This window comes from Rutidosis leptorrhynchoides, chromosome 3, assembly GCF_046630445.1.
Source record: "Rutidosis leptorrhynchoides isolate AG116_Rl617_1_P2 chromosome 3, CSIRO_AGI_Rlap_v1, whole genome shotgun sequence".
NCBI lineage: Eukaryota > Viridiplantae > Streptophyta > Magnoliopsida > Asterales > Asteraceae > Rutidosis > Rutidosis leptorrhynchoides.
The window spans coordinates 355,926,727-355,942,505 of record NC_092335.1 but is presented as its reverse complement, the minus strand read 5'-3'; the positions used below and the strand labels follow the sequence as shown (position 1 = coordinate 355,942,505).

Below are 15,779 nucleotides of genomic sequence, written 5' to 3'. Positions count from 1 at the left end.
GAAATTTAGTTGGAAGTAATAATCGATGCCTCTCACTCGAGACCGGAGATGTCAATGCTATGAATAAGTGAAGGTACGTCCTTGAGTGTTCTCATGAATTTGGATTTTTACGATCCCCGGTTTCAACTGGTTTTCCTATGAAGAGAAGTTTGTCTTCAATAGTTGGTGCATTTAGAAGAATTGCACGTTCCTGTTCCGCAGGACACGTTTCTATGTTTGTTACACGAAATGTAAGGTAAACGGAAACTTAATTGAGTCGGAAGTTCTAAACGGTAGGAAGCGGTTCCAATACGCCCCAAGGTTTCAAAAGGTTCAATATTGCGGATATAGCCTTTCTCGATTTCCCAAAATGGATTACACCCTTCCAAGGTGCGGTTTCTCAATATTACGCGGTTACACACTGGGTTTGGTGAGGTTTTCATCTAAGTTTGGTATAACTCTTCTGGCGACAATGGGTTGTCTCGAGCCCTTCTCGGACTTGAACGATCTCAATTGTTGTTTCTTGATGGAGTTCAGATTTCGGTGGTTGATGCTTTGGTTAAATGAACAGGGGTATGACATTAGCGGTCATATAGGGTGTCACAGTTGTAAGAGTGATCTACTAAAGGTGACAATACGAGTTTGTGACATGTCTTTTCAAGACGTAAATCGTTCGTTTGCTCGGTTCGTCGGTTTGTGGGTGGTACGCGGTACTCATGTCTAAGCGGGTCTCCAAGGTTTCTTGCAAAACTAGAAGTGAAACGAGTATTTCGATACGTGATAATTGACAAAGATGCACCGTGTTGGAATAGAATCTCTTAATATACGTTTGAACAAGTTAGTTAGGGTTCGAAAATGTTCGTTAGAACTATTCACCCTCGTGGCGAATACTATTGTAATATGAAGAGTTTCTCTATCCATGGAGAAATGTTACAAGGAGTTTCCTTAAACGGAAATGCGAGCGATAAAGATAGGAGTGAAATGAGGACTTAGAATAGGATGAGCTTACATCTCGGGGTTGCCATAACGTGCCTCTAGTTGTCAAAAGTTGAAGTCTGGAAGAGAAACGAGGTAGTACACGTAGTTGTATAGTTCGGGGTTGAATAATAGTTGACCGATTATCAGAAACACAAGGGCGTTAAGCCAAAGAAGAGTGAAGTATCGTTGGATTGTGTGTTATCTTAAATTCCAGTAATATTAGACGGTGACGGTGAAATAACAGAGGTAGGTAGTGTGGTACGGGATGACGAGAAAATTGATCGGATCCACAATTTAGTATTCGAATTCTTCGTGCAAAATAACGAATTTTAGTTATGTTGATTTTTGAGACGAGAGAGTATGCCTTTCGGCGTTCAAGTAGAAATATTTCCATGTTTGAGTTCCATCTGTTGCTATACGATTTTAACTAGAATTGTTGGTGTGAAGAATCACGCTCAAGGTTCGAACACGGAGAGGTTTAAAGTTTTCCTTAGTGAGTTAACGAGTTTAAAAGTCGTGTAACACGAGAAAAGTCAGAAATGAATCTTCGGTAAAAATAGACGAGATCTAAGATTTTACGAATACAAGTCTGAGTTGGGAGAGTTTCCTGATTACATGTGGCTTGATTTCGAGATTGATTGTAATGCCTTGACCATTAACATCATGGTCTAGAAAATTGGACTTCGTTCAACAGAAATTCTCACTCGGAGAATTTGGTATAAAGTTGCTCTTTTCTCAAAAGTTCGAGCGTAAGATGGTGATGTTGTTCGTTTTCCTTCTTTACTTAAATAAGTTAAGATGTCATCTATAAATACGATAACAGATTTGTCTAGATAAGTTGCATACGTGGTTTAGGAGGTTCATGAATACGGACGGAGTCCTAAATAAATCAAACGGTACTAAGAGAGATTTACAACTAACGTTGCGAGTTCGGAAATGGCTTAGGAGACATCGTCTCCCTTAACCCCCAATTGATGATAACCGGAACGGAGGTCGATTTGGAATACACGGGATCCACGCAAATAATCATGAGGTAATGGATACGAGGAAGAGGGTATCGGCTTCCAACCGAAAATTATTTAGTTCACAATAATCTATACCTAGTTGTAGGGAAACAATTTCTCCCTAACGAATAGGTTCTGAGCTCCTTAGTTCTATAGGTGCCAAGTCAAAAGTCTTAACGTATATCCTCCAATAAAATTTATAGGCACACAATATTTTCCGTTGGTCACTTAAATTGCCTAAGTAGTGTCTAGGGGAAAAAGGTGAAGTGCAAAGAGTATGAGTCAGAGCCTTGATTATAAATCGTCTAACGGTAACCGAATTGAATAAACATGAAACGTGAGAATTTCGAGAAGAAACATACCCGTGACTAGTCCATCCTCGTCTCGGGCATCCTAGGCGTTGATGTTGAAAGTTTAACGGCGTGCGTTGGGGTTGATTTTCTTATTTGGGCATTCATTCCTAAAATGACCCGTTTAGCCACATGCGTAGCAAGTGACCGACTTTTGTGTGTTGGGTCCCTTTTGAGTGATGGAGGTGGCACTTCCACAATGTTTGGCCATGTGACCACTTCCTTGGCGCCGGTGGCGGAACCTGCCACATCCTTCAAAGTGATGCTTGCGGCATTCGTTACAAAAAGGTAGTTTTCCGGCATAGCCTTTCTTGTCGTTGGAGGTGAAAGGCTTCTTGGCGGGGTTGTTATTATTGTTGTGGTTGCTAAATTGAGAGGCTCCCCATGTTCTTTTGTTGTTACTCGGGTGGTTCTCGACCATTGGTGCCGGTGCTTCCATTTCATTCACCGTTTCCAAAGTTTGGTGGGCCTTTGCTAAAGCCTCTTGTAGGTTAGTGGGTTGGGATGTCATTACCCCGTGTTGAATGCTCTTAGGGAGGCCATCCATGTAAAGTTCGACTCTTAGGGATTCGGGAGTCATGAGATTGGGACACATTGAGGCTAGTTCGGTAAACCGTTGATTATAAGCTTCGAGGTCATTCCCGACCGTTTTTAAATTCCTTAGACCCTGTTCGAGCCTTCGAGTCTCGTCGCGCAGAAAATATTCGGTGATCATTCTTTCTATTAATTCGGTCCATGAGAGTGTGTGGGCTCCATCGATACCCACCGATTGTACGTACTTGTTCCACCACGAGAGAGCAATGCCGGTGAAAGTGAGGGTGGAAAACTTGACCTTATCTTGGTCTCGACAACCGCTTGTGTTAAAAACGGTCTCCATTTGTTCAAACCATCGGGTGAGAGTAACCGGTCCTCCGGTTCCATCGAAAGTGGAAGGATTGTACTTCATGAAGTTCTTGTAGGAGCAACCTTCGATTGAATTACCGGTTCCATGATTGTTGTTGTTGGAAAAGTGATCGGCCACGGCCGTACCCACGGCGGTGGTTATCATTCGTTGAAGAGCTTGTCCTAGAGTTTCGAGAGGGGTATTGTGTTGACCTTGGTGAGCCATTGTTCCTTCATGACACAAGGATATCGTTGGTTAGTATTTTCAACAATACTAACCGGAGTATGGAATAAGGATAGAGAGAAAATTTTCCTTGACTCGCCTTAAATTCTTTATGTCATAATGTCGGAACGTCCATGTGAATCACCGTAATATAATCCCGGAAATTATATTACCCTGATTTACATGTGCATTTAACATTACTTTATAAAGTCAAGGTGGCGCGTCAACAAAATTTATCAACGTAAGATCAAGATCGAATACGAGTTAGATATGATAGAAGAGTTCGAGTATAAATGCACAAATAGTCAAGTAATTCCTACTTCAGTCTATATGCCGGTTGTAGTCTAGATTCACCTATGTACCCTATGACTCGGGGTGGACACAAATGAACTCTAAATCCCTACAACCAAGGCTCTGATACCACTTCTAGCGACCCCGACAAATCGTCAAGTGAAGGCGTCGTCTATGTAGGTCCCATTGCATGGTCATAAGTCTTTAAGACAAAGTTTGACCAAAATATGTCGCCTTCATTTCAAAATAAAGATTGTTTCCAAAGTTTACAAGAATTGTTCAACCAAAAGTTAAGTTACAAGGTTATAAGTACATTTGAAATCTAGGCGACACGGTTTAAAGTAAAGTCAAAAGACGCTCCAAGTAATGCATGTATACTCGACATCCAATGCAAGTATCAAATAGTGAGCGGAAGCATGTTTCACATATCGTGCAAGCCCTGAGAAAAACATAGAAATCTGTCAACGAAAACGTTGGTGAAATCATAGGTTTAAGTAAGTATGTGAGTAAAAGTAAAGTAAGCCGAACCACAAGATTTGTAAAGTTGAAATAATAGTAATACATTCTAAAGTTAATATTCACGAGCACCCAATTATCAAAGCTTAACATTCCGTCCGTTGAATACCCCATAAATTAGTGCTAGAACAACACTGTTCCTGAAAATATATTTCATCCGTAGACGGTAGCGAACCGTCAAAGATGAGGGTTGTCAAACCCATATGGCCATACAACATAAGTTCACGCCTACACTTACACCCTGCAAATGTAACTAATGATAATTGAATTGAGGATTTTGTTCTAAACTCGTATGTAGAATGTTTGTTTTCCCGTTCTTGTGTTCACTTAGTTCAAAAGAATCGTTTATGTTTTCTCATCCCAAATATAAGTTCAAAAAGAGTAAAAGTGGGACTATGATCTCACCTTGCGTGCAAGAGTTAATAAAGTACTTCAACAAGTAAACGCGTGCAAAGACAAAGCTAGTCTTGACCTAAACATATAGGTTATATCAATAATGGTAAACACAAACGGTCAAAGATGTTCAATTAGTCCTATGGCTCGTTACGACTCGATTATGTAGCATGTGAATCAATTAGTCAAGTTTCATGCACGATACAAGTAATTAAGCATGTTAGAACGATCGTATAATTGTTTGGTTAAGTTTGACTAAAAGTCAAACTTGGTCAAAGTCAAGGTCAACGGGGTCGGGTCGGGTATCCGACAATTTTCCCATGATGAGAAATCATTTATGAGCAGAATGCCCAAGTTTCATGTTAATTGGAGTTACGGTTAAGCGGGAAACATTTTGTGACATGAAAAACAAAGACAAAATGAGCTGGGCAGTATGCGCGGCGCGCTATGGGTTGCGCGGCGCGCACCCAAGTGTAAATCCTGGTCAGAACTTAACCACGAAGGCAAACATCTGGGATTTCTAATTCTGCGCGGCGCGCGGGTATATGCGCGGCGCGCAATACCTGGGAAACATGCAGTTTGCAGAAAAATGGTCCAAGTCACGAAACAAAATACAATTTAACACATCTCATGCACCGAAAACACTTAAAACATGTATCTTATACCATCGGAAAGGTATTTTGACAAGGAAAACATCTAAATGCATTTCATCAATCAAACTTCCACTTACAACAACCAAAAACCGCAATTAAACATTCATAATCAAAGTTCAAGTTCCAAAAACGCATTTTATGATTCGGGCAACCAATTTACATGTATGTTATGCCGTTTCGAAGGTAATCAAACACACATTGCAACAAAACACTTAACAACAATATCTCATAGCATTTGACGCATCAAAAGTTCATGTAAAGCTCATCAAACCCTAATCCAAGTTCACAAAATCATTAATCATGTTCTTGGAGTTTCCTTAATCAACCTATACATCAAAACGAAGCTAATGATACTAGTAACACTTTTAAAACATGCACTTTAACAATCTAACAACATTTGATCATTCAAAATCAAGGATTTAGCAAGTAATTTTCATATTGAACTAGTTACACCAAAAACAACGAATCGAGCATACAAATTACATACACGACATCACAATGAGCCATAGACACTAATTAACAACTTTATAACTCAAAAATCTCAAGAACACATAAAATTAGTGATTTTAGAAAGTTACCCAAATGAGATGAAGTTGGTATCAAATTGAAGAGGATGAAGAGAGGATCACGAAAATGTAATTTGTTTTGATGTTTGCTTCTCCAATCGGATTTAGATGATGATTTTATGTTTGAGGGTTTTGAGTTCAAAAAAATGGGAAGTAGAGAGAAAGAGGAGGATGAAGGTGGGAGGTGGAGATGAAATGAATGGATGTGGTAAGTGGGTTGACTAGTTGACCTAGTCAACTAGTTTGCCCATTTGGCAATCTCGGTCCCTCGAGTTTCAAAGCGGGTGCGGGAATTAACCCAACGAATATTTTAAAAACGTTCGAGTAACGGATGACTTTATAATTAAATAACGAGGATATTATGAACGATAGTTAACGAAGGATACAAATTTAAATGACGAAAGATATTATATATATATATATATATAAAAAAAAAGACGGTGTTAAAATAAATTTAACGGAAAAACGCGGGATGTTACAATAACGATGATAGATCCTAATAATAATGATGATAACCAAAAGATAATGATTAGGAAACGTGTTTATGTAATGATGATAAAAGAATGATGGTTTCGATGATCATAATCATGATCATATTATATTATACGATGATGTATGATTATAGATATTAATTGATGATGTCGAATTGATTCAAAAGAAAGAAGAAAGAAATAGAGAAAACAGATAGACGGGTTAAATATTTATGGGTTGGTGATAATAACAGAAAAACAATCCAGTTCAGTTGGTCATGAGAGGTGTTGGGTCAGTGAGAGGTCTCAGGTTCGAGCCTGGTTGGGTGCATTTCTTTTTAAGGGCTTTTTCTAAGGTAGTTTCCTTTTTAGAAATTATTGTTATTATTATTATTATTATTATTATTATTATTATTATTATTATTATTATTATTATTATTATTATTATTATTATTATTATTATTATTAAATTATTATTGTATCAAAACTATCTTTAAACAAATAAATATTGTGTACATGAAAATATACTTATAAGTAATATTACTTATAAGTATGAATATATTATATTATCAATTTTATATATACCTATTCATAGAAGACAAATTAGATATTTTTAACATATATAAATATATATATATGTATATATCACTATATAAATAATAATCATTTTTAAATATATGTACAAATTAAATAAATGATATATAAAATCATAATATATGAAATTAATTAATTACGATTATATGTATTAATGAATATACAAATGATATAGGTTCGTGAATCTGAGGCCAACCATATACTTGTTCAATGACGTCATATGTATTTTCTACTACAAAATACAGTATGTGAGTTTCATTTGCTCCCTTTTACTCTTTACATTTTTGGGACTGAGAATACATGCGCTACTTTTACAACTGCTTTATTAAATGCTTTTAATATATATTTTGAACTGCGAATACATGAAATGCTTTATAAATGTTTGACGAGATAGACACAAGCAAAACATTCCTCGAATGAATTACTATGCAGACGGAAGTTCTGCGGATTATTATTGAATTATGTGGACATGATAATTGCCACCATTGAATTATGTGGACATGATAATTGCCACCATTGAATTATGTGGACATGATAATTGCCACCAGTTGATGTGAATGTTATATATCGAGAGAATAATTTTATACACAGGTTATGTGTATGTGATTTTGTGCACAAGATATGTGTACGGTTACTATGATTTATGAAAATGGTTTCGTACACGAGAAAGATGTACTGTATTTAAAAGATATAGCATGTACATTACAGGTGGGTATAGGATTCGGGCCCATTTGTACCATGCATCATTTAAATTTTGTGGTCTATCAAAATGATGAATTTTATTGTTTTATAATAAACCTATGAACTCACCAACCTTTTGGTTGACACTTTAAAGCATGTTTATTCTCAGGTATGAAAGAAATCTTCCGCTGTGCATTTGCTCATATTACATGGAGTCGTTATGGCATATAGAGGTCAGAACCTCGCAATGGGACCAACTGTTGAAGACTTCGTCCAGATGGATTAGGACGGGGCATTTCAGCTGCCAATTTGAGTTTGCGTGGGAATGGGCTCGTGCGACAACTGGGCGTACGCTGGATGAACTTCAAGAAATCATCAATTTAATTCGAGGTATCTCTTTTAATTTCAATCCTCAAGGAGTGTGTAAATGGTTGCTTGCAAGTAATGGTTTTTTCACGTTCAAAAAGTTATCAGGAATCATCGATGATAAACTACTCGTCAATAATTGTCAAATAGCAAATGCAACTTTGAGAAATAACCTTGTTCCGAAAAAGATTGAGATTTTTGTTTGGAGAGCATTGAAGAAGAGAATCCCAGTCCGTACCGAGCTTGAAAAAAGGGGCATTGATTTTCATAGCGTTCGATGTCCCGTATGCGATGATGGGATTGAAACGGTTGATCACTTGTTGGTTGAGTGTAAATTCGCTTTGGATGTGTGGTCTCGGGTATGTAAGTGGTGGAATCTCAGCTCTAATTCAAGTATATCATTCACGGAACGTCTACAGGGTAAATGTGCAAATGACATGTCGCTTGGATTGAAAATTTGGCAAGCGGTGGCGTGGGTATGCGTGTATTACCTATGGAAGAATCGTAATAAGTTAGTTTTCAACAACTCTTGTTCGACTGCTCTGGTATTAGTTAGCGAAATCCAAGTGAAGTCTTTCGAGTGGATCTCTCACCAGATCAAAGGGAAGTGTATTGAGTGGCTTGATTGGCTCGCGAAGCCCTCTATATACTTAGATAGTTAGTCTTTGTGTTGGTGCAACCTTAGCACCCTTTGTAACTCGTGACTCTTGGTTTTGGCCCATTGTAATGGGTCATAGCCTATGTAAAGTGTTTCATATGATATAATATTATCTTGCCTTTCAAAAAAAAAAAATTTCCGAAAATTTTCTAATTTTGGCGACTGGGACCTTGTTGACCTCTTTGAAATATTTTTTATCTTCCAAGATTTACATTCAGTTTCACTTGAACCACCGCTCCCCTGTATATACGATAGACATCACCACCACCCCTTAAACCCTAACTTAGCCTAATTTGTAATTACAGTACACATCCTTTACTCAATTACCTCGTCTTTATTTAATTTGTGTTTATATGTGTGTTTATGTGTACGAATTTGTGAAGTAATTCCCATTTTGCTATTTATAAGAATTTATAAATTTATAATTATAATTCGTATTTATATCCTTTATTTGTTTATTGCAGCTTTCTTGTGAGGTATTGTGAGGCTGGTTTGCTCCCAACTTTACACAAGGTAAAAGTAAATTCAAAAAATGTTAATTTAAGGAGACTTAAGGGTATTTGGATGTGCGTTTTAAACTGATTGTAATTACTTTATTTACAGTGTTTGACGAAATTGATTTTGATAACGCACAGAGACTACAAAGGCTACCAACTTTTGCAAGTGGATGGTCTTTATGTGGAAACTAGATTGCAAGAGGAGAACGTCAAAGCGAAATACATACTTTAGGGACTACCAAGTCATGTGATTATTGATCCGTGTATTTTTTTATTTTTTTTTATTTTTTATTTTTTTGACTCACCTTGCTATCATAGGAAATTTGTTAAGCTTGTAAAACTTTTATCATCATTATCCCCAATATACTAAATGCCTCCCCGGCTTGTGTGGTCCCATGCCCAAAAAAAAAAAAAAAATCCAAAAACGACAACAACCCACCAAAGTTACACTTCAGCCCCCAAGAAATTCATCAACATAACAGTTCACCCCTCAAACTAGAAGTGTAAAATGTAAATCCTTTTATTTAATAATAAATTATTCCAGCAACCCACCTAAATCTTTTGCGAGCTTTATCTTCCTAACCCTTTCGAGTTATTTTTCACCGACATCACCATTAAACTCGAATTAATTTTACGAACAAAAGAAAACTAATTGTGTTCAAAACGGACGCTTTTTAAAAAACGCTAACCACACCGACATCTAAAACGGGGTTTATCTTTCTATTCGCCGCGAGTTAATTTTCATTGACGCCGCCATTTAAGTTGAAATAATTTTACGAATACAAGCAACTAACTACACTTGAAATGGACGCCTTCTAATAAACGCCGACCAATTCAGGCTACCTTTCACACACATATATACACATATAATAAACAACCCAAATTAAATATATAATCTCGATATCAGTTCTCACTCGACATAACTTTCATAAGACTTTAAAAATGAGCATGTTGCAACGTGCGGCTCATCTCTACTACTGAAACAATATTTTAGTTATCGAGTGAAATTATTTTGCGCAAACACATAGGCCGTTTTTTCTTCTATAAATACATAACGCTACGTTAAATACGAATATGCAACTCGAAAAGTCTCGTCGCAACGCGCGGGCCTATCCGGAACTCATTTGTATCTATATCTAACTTTGTTACTGTGAATATCACTGATATAAGTTTCAACAATAATTTTTTTTATTAGAGCTTGATTAATTTCCAAGTCTATTCTTTTATCAAGTTTATATAAGTATTTGTAATAATGATAATATAATAAATATATAATTATTTGTTTATTGTTTATAAAAAGTTAGAATAGGAACCGGTTTAGTTTTACAAAGGGGTTTCTATAGTCAATAATAGACACTCAAAACAAGTCTCTTTTGTGAAATAGGAACCGATTATATATACAAAACCGGTCTCTTTGATAACGAATAGGAAGCAATTTTTCAACCAGTGTCGACTTTCAACATCCTACCATTCTAAACCGGTTCTACAACCGGTCTCCAAAGTGTGAAAAACAGGTCTCTAAACCGCATATTTTGTAGTAGTGGGTCCAGCCTATAGTTCATTTATTATTTATGATGTTGTGGTGGTACTCGAACTAGAAATTTTGAAAGAAAGAAGACTATTTTAATTACTTTCGCTCTTATACTTTTAAAGTATTTTAATGTTACTATTTATACTTTTATTTTTAATGAACGTAACTCTCCTCTCTGGGCAATTCAAAGCGTTCTGCACATACCTTCTTCAAATCACAATTAATAAAACCAGTCGTTCTTCAATTCGTTGCAAAAAATCTTTGAATTCAAAATCATCAATTTAATATATCTCAACTTTTATTCGTTCAATTGATAATCAAACGAAGATTTCAATAAGGTGACATTTTTTAGTTTTTTTTTTTCTTTATGTGTATTTGTTTTTGTTTCAATTTTTTTTAGATTTTGTTATTAATGATTAATGAACAAGTTTTCGAGGAATGATGTTGATCTTCTTAGAACTGGTCTTGAATTTAATGCATATGGCAGCGATCGATTTTCCGTGGGAATCAATTATATTAAATTCAAAATGAAGCATTTGATTATTATTTTGTGATTTTCAGAAGCTTATTAATATGATGATAATAATGAATGTAAATTTGATCGGATCAAAATTTGCAACATTAAAAGTTTAGTGTAAGGTCTAAGTGAAGTTAGTTTTATGGGTTAATTTTCAGTATCTTCAATTATATCACACATACATAATGCTTACCCATGTAAATATATATTATATATTTAGAGAAAATGTCATCATACTGATCACGCGTATCCTCCTCGTTAAATTTAATGAAGCCTGATTTTTGGTGTTTTTGAAGCAAGATTGTGTGATAGCAAAGAGAATGATGAAGATGTATTAAAATCGAAATATATTTAGGGATGTAGGGATTTAGTTAAGTTATGTTAGTGCATATTTGTAATCCCTAGTTCTTTTATGTCATGATTAAATCAGTGAATGTAATGTTTAACGATACATTGTGTTTGTTACTATTGGATATGTATTGAATATGTTTGGTATAAGCAACTCAGTCGACCGGTTAAGTAACACTGTCGACCGACTGTGTTCACACTGTCGACCGACTGTGTTCACACAGTCGACCGACTGTGTTCTCACAGTCGACCGACTGTGTCAGGTGACATTATATATACGGGTTAAGACCTCCTTTGTGAGGTTACGCATTCCCTAAACCCTAGAACGTGTTCCAGTCGTCCCAACCAATAATACCCACAGAGTAACATGTTTAGGAGCCGATCTAATCTAGATTCAACCTCTAGGTTTGATTCATTCGACCCCGAGACTAGGTTTATCGATTAACAACTTGTTCTATAGTTTTCCGCCTTTAGATCGAGTCTACAACTGTTCTAAGATCCATCTACAAGTTATATATCACCTATATATCATCCTTGAAAATATTTCAGTATTTGAAAGAAAAAAAAATTATTAATTCATACAAGGTGGGTGAGAAGACCTTTGTGCTACAATTGTTAGAGTACATAATAAAATAAGAGACGGAGTTAAGCTATTGCTACATAATTTGGATGATAAATTAAAAGAAATAAACAATTTAACCTTGGTGTGGAAAACTTGTCGAAGGGGAAACAAAGGATAAGTGTAGGGCTAAGATTATTAAGTTTGTTATTCTGTTTAGCGTATAAGGAGATTATGAGAGTAGAATGGAATTGTTGGTGCATATAAGTCCCTAGTTCATGTAATGGATAAGAACACGTTTATTATAATGAACTTTGGGATTGCTTATGGTTTGTATTGATTTAAATGTTAACTTCACAAGTTCTGAGCATCCGCACGGATGCATACCGCACAGTTACAAGAGCATCTGCACGGATGCAGAATGCATCCGTACGGATACATCAGCTGGGTGTATAAATAGACCATTACGGGTTTCTTGTTAGGGTTACGAACCTTTAACCCTTACTCCATCCTTAGTTGATTCCCAGCAGCCTACAACGTGTTCTAGGTGATCTAGCGTTCGTTCTAAGTCATTCTTTTAATTAGACCATTGTTTACTTAATAGGTTTTGACATAAAACCCCAATACCGAGATTTCCGCACTCGATATTGTTGACATAGGCCGATTAATACTATTTAATTAATCTACAGGATTCATGATGATTATGATGTTTGTTGAGTATAGCCATTATTTGGCTTGGGCTGGAAGATATCAATTATGCTTCTTCTCGAGGATTAGATCCTTCTGATTATCGTTACCTTTCCATTATCAATAGAATATATTACAACATAATTTCTGCTTCTCTTCCATTATTGATTTATGATTCTATCATACTTAGCATATGTAATTTCTGTATGTTTGTGTAAACGTGTGTGTGTTTTAATATAGTTTCTGTTTTTTGACGGGTCTATAAACTTTTGCATATGAATGAATTAAACATGATGAGTGAGAAAACTAAGAGTTCACTTTTTATTCAGAATATATATTATTATACATAAAAACTAACCGATCGATCAACTTATTGAAAACACAATATGGTACAATAGAGTGACTATACGTCTGTTGAAACAGCGGCTAGCTAGAACTTAGGAGCACACTTACATGAGATAGATAGATAGATTGATGACATGCATGATCATATCCTGATCAGCTAGACTAGATCTTAAAATAAAAGTCTTCCTTGAGCATCCTTAGTTACCTTAGTGGATTGAAAATGAAAGTTGTAACTGTTGATGCCGGTGTAAAGGCCGTCGTCCTTGGTTGTGCTAACCGTTTTACCTGTGGTAAGAAGATCAGTTTGAGTGTAGGAGAAAGGAACATCGCAAGCACCCTTTGTGGCCATGAGGGTCACTTTCATTGAAGTTAATGGTGGCACCACCACAGTATAAGTCGACTCTCTTTTAGTCTCCGTTGTCTCTGAAACTCCCCACTCATAGGTGTCGCTGAAGTTAGTTGTTGTTGTTACCGTCCCAGTCACAATTAATGGAACTACTGATACTTCGAATCCAACGCTAACACCTACCGAGATTGACATACTGTTAGTCCAATGAGTGGTCTTTGACTCAGATACTGAATACGTGAGAGTGACTGTAGACTCATGGGTCTCACTATCGTTGTTTGCAAAAGAATGGGTAACTTCTTGGATCTCCTCCTGATAAATCCTTGAGTCCGTGAGCCGATATTTGATATCTGTGATCTCTCTACGCAGGACACGCTCATGAATCATCAGCCTTACCTGTCTTGAGATGTTAGGATAATCGGCGATTAGGCAGTTGTCTTTTCCCTCTTTGGTGATTGCACCACAGAATTTGTTGTTTCCCAAATTGCGAAGACTGATGATAGTGTCACTTACTTTCACAACTTCAAAAAAGGTGTCCTTATTAGAGGTATCTTGTGGTGTGGCGTCAGCCCTTACCCAGTCAGTATCAGTACGTATCCAGAACTTGGCAAAGTGCAAGTCATATACACGATAGTTTCCATTAGATAAGGGGGAGAGCTCTTTGGCCACCAGTGGATCTCCGACATCCATGCCAGACTCGAACCTCTGATATGGCCACCATCTATCAAGGGTACGGGAGACGAGATAATTTTTGTCTAAGTCTTCAGATCTGAATGAGACTTCCTTGGGAAGTATGACCAGCGTTTCCGCATTAATTACATTGAATTCAGATAACGTGCTGCTCATGGCGGATAATGTAACGCCATCATGGATGGCCACATTGGAAGTACTGTCGGGCAATAAGCGGCCTGCATACTTCCTCCCGTTCTGAACGAACCTTAAACGGAGAGCTTCTGTGTTTCCCTGGACAGGTTCAATCTCGAACAAGGTGCATGAGACTTTTGATCGGTCTTCCTCTGGCTTCTTTCCAGATGCACTAATTAGACCTGTAGTTTTGTCTGGTAAGGCCTCCCAATACTTATTGTTGTAACAAGATCTTATGTGCACCAGCTGTTGCCCAACATCATCCACGCTTGTTGTTTCAGCTCTCTCCACCGCAAACTTTACACGTGGACTCCAAATTTGTTCTTCATCAAATTTTAGCAACCCCAATGATGGCTGACTTGCTTCGGTTACCCTTAAATATCTCCCCCCGGATTCCAGTATAAAAAACCTTGGGAGGAGCAATGTCGTCATCGTCATGGCTCAGGAAGGAAAGTAGCTAGGAACCAAAGGGAGATATATTTTGTTTTTTTTTTTTTTTTTTAAGTAGAAAAAAGTAGATATAACCAAAGTGAGATATTGATCAGCTAGCCAAATTAAGCAATCTATGTATATGGATATGTTTACACTACTATCAACTCATTCCTTTATATAGACGATCAGACCCTCAATTAATTACCACCCTTATAATATTTTAATAATTTAATTATGGATCTATGCGGAAAAAAGAGTGTTAAGCTATTATATATGATAATATTAAATAATTAATAATTTAATATATATGATAATGATAATATGAAATGAATGGATCTATGCGGAAAAAAGTGTTAAAGCAAAGCTACCTAAGTACCTAACCCTATAGTACGAGCTTTCATCAATTAAAAGACGATTTTACCCTTAATTATAATGTTATTTTGACGAGTCTTTTACTAATTTGTACCTCTTTTTGTATTTGTGTAGAAGTATATATATGTCTTATAAGAGCACGAGGTGCCCGTGGTCCTCTTCAGTGTCAATTTTCAGTGTCCATTTTGAACACTGAGATTGACTGACTGGCTGTTGGGTGATGGTGTCCATAGTTTCAGTGTCCATTTTTTAACAAATTAGAGACTTAATCTTAAACACAAGCAAACAATTATTTAATAAAAAACAGCAAAAAAAAAAAAAAAAAAAAAAAAAACATTAAATTAAAAAACTTGAATAATAGATTAGTCCAGCTTTTTTTATATTTCTTTTTGGCCCAAAATAAAATGTTTAGCCCAAACTAATATAAAATAGACCTATTTAACAAAACCTAATAAATTACTCTGTACTTTTTCTTCTTCATCTTCTCACTAGTAACAGCAGAAATCAACTTCTTCCTTCAAATCTAAAAAAAACCTCATAAATAAAACAGGAAAATAAAGAAAAACGAAAAAAAAAAAAAAAGGAAACAGGAAGAAACAGCTTCGGCTACGCGACAGTGAAAATGGACGGGAGGACCGACGGTGGTACGGTGTCGGTGGACGGCAGTTCGGCGTCGA

At 36.4% G+C, this 15,779-nt stretch overlaps 1 protein-coding gene across 1 annotated transcript; it reads right to left on the bottom strand.

The window, feature by feature from the left end:
- Positions 1-13,257: 13,257 nt before the first annotated feature.
- LOC139901216 (uncharacterized) lies at positions 13,258-14,736 on the bottom strand. The gene has a single exon (XM_071883946.1). It carries the CDS (start codon positions 14,734-14,736, stop codon positions 13,258-13,260), a length of 1,479 nt encoding a protein of 492 aa, XP_071740047.1.
- Between the last annotated feature and the right edge of the window lie 1,043 nt (positions 14,737-15,779).

What these genes read in the sequence shown, in the direction of transcription:
- LOC139901216 (XM_071883946.1), bottom strand. Translation starts at nt 14,736, where the DNA reads ATGACGATGACGACATTGCTCCTCCCAAGGTTTTTTATACTGGAATCC.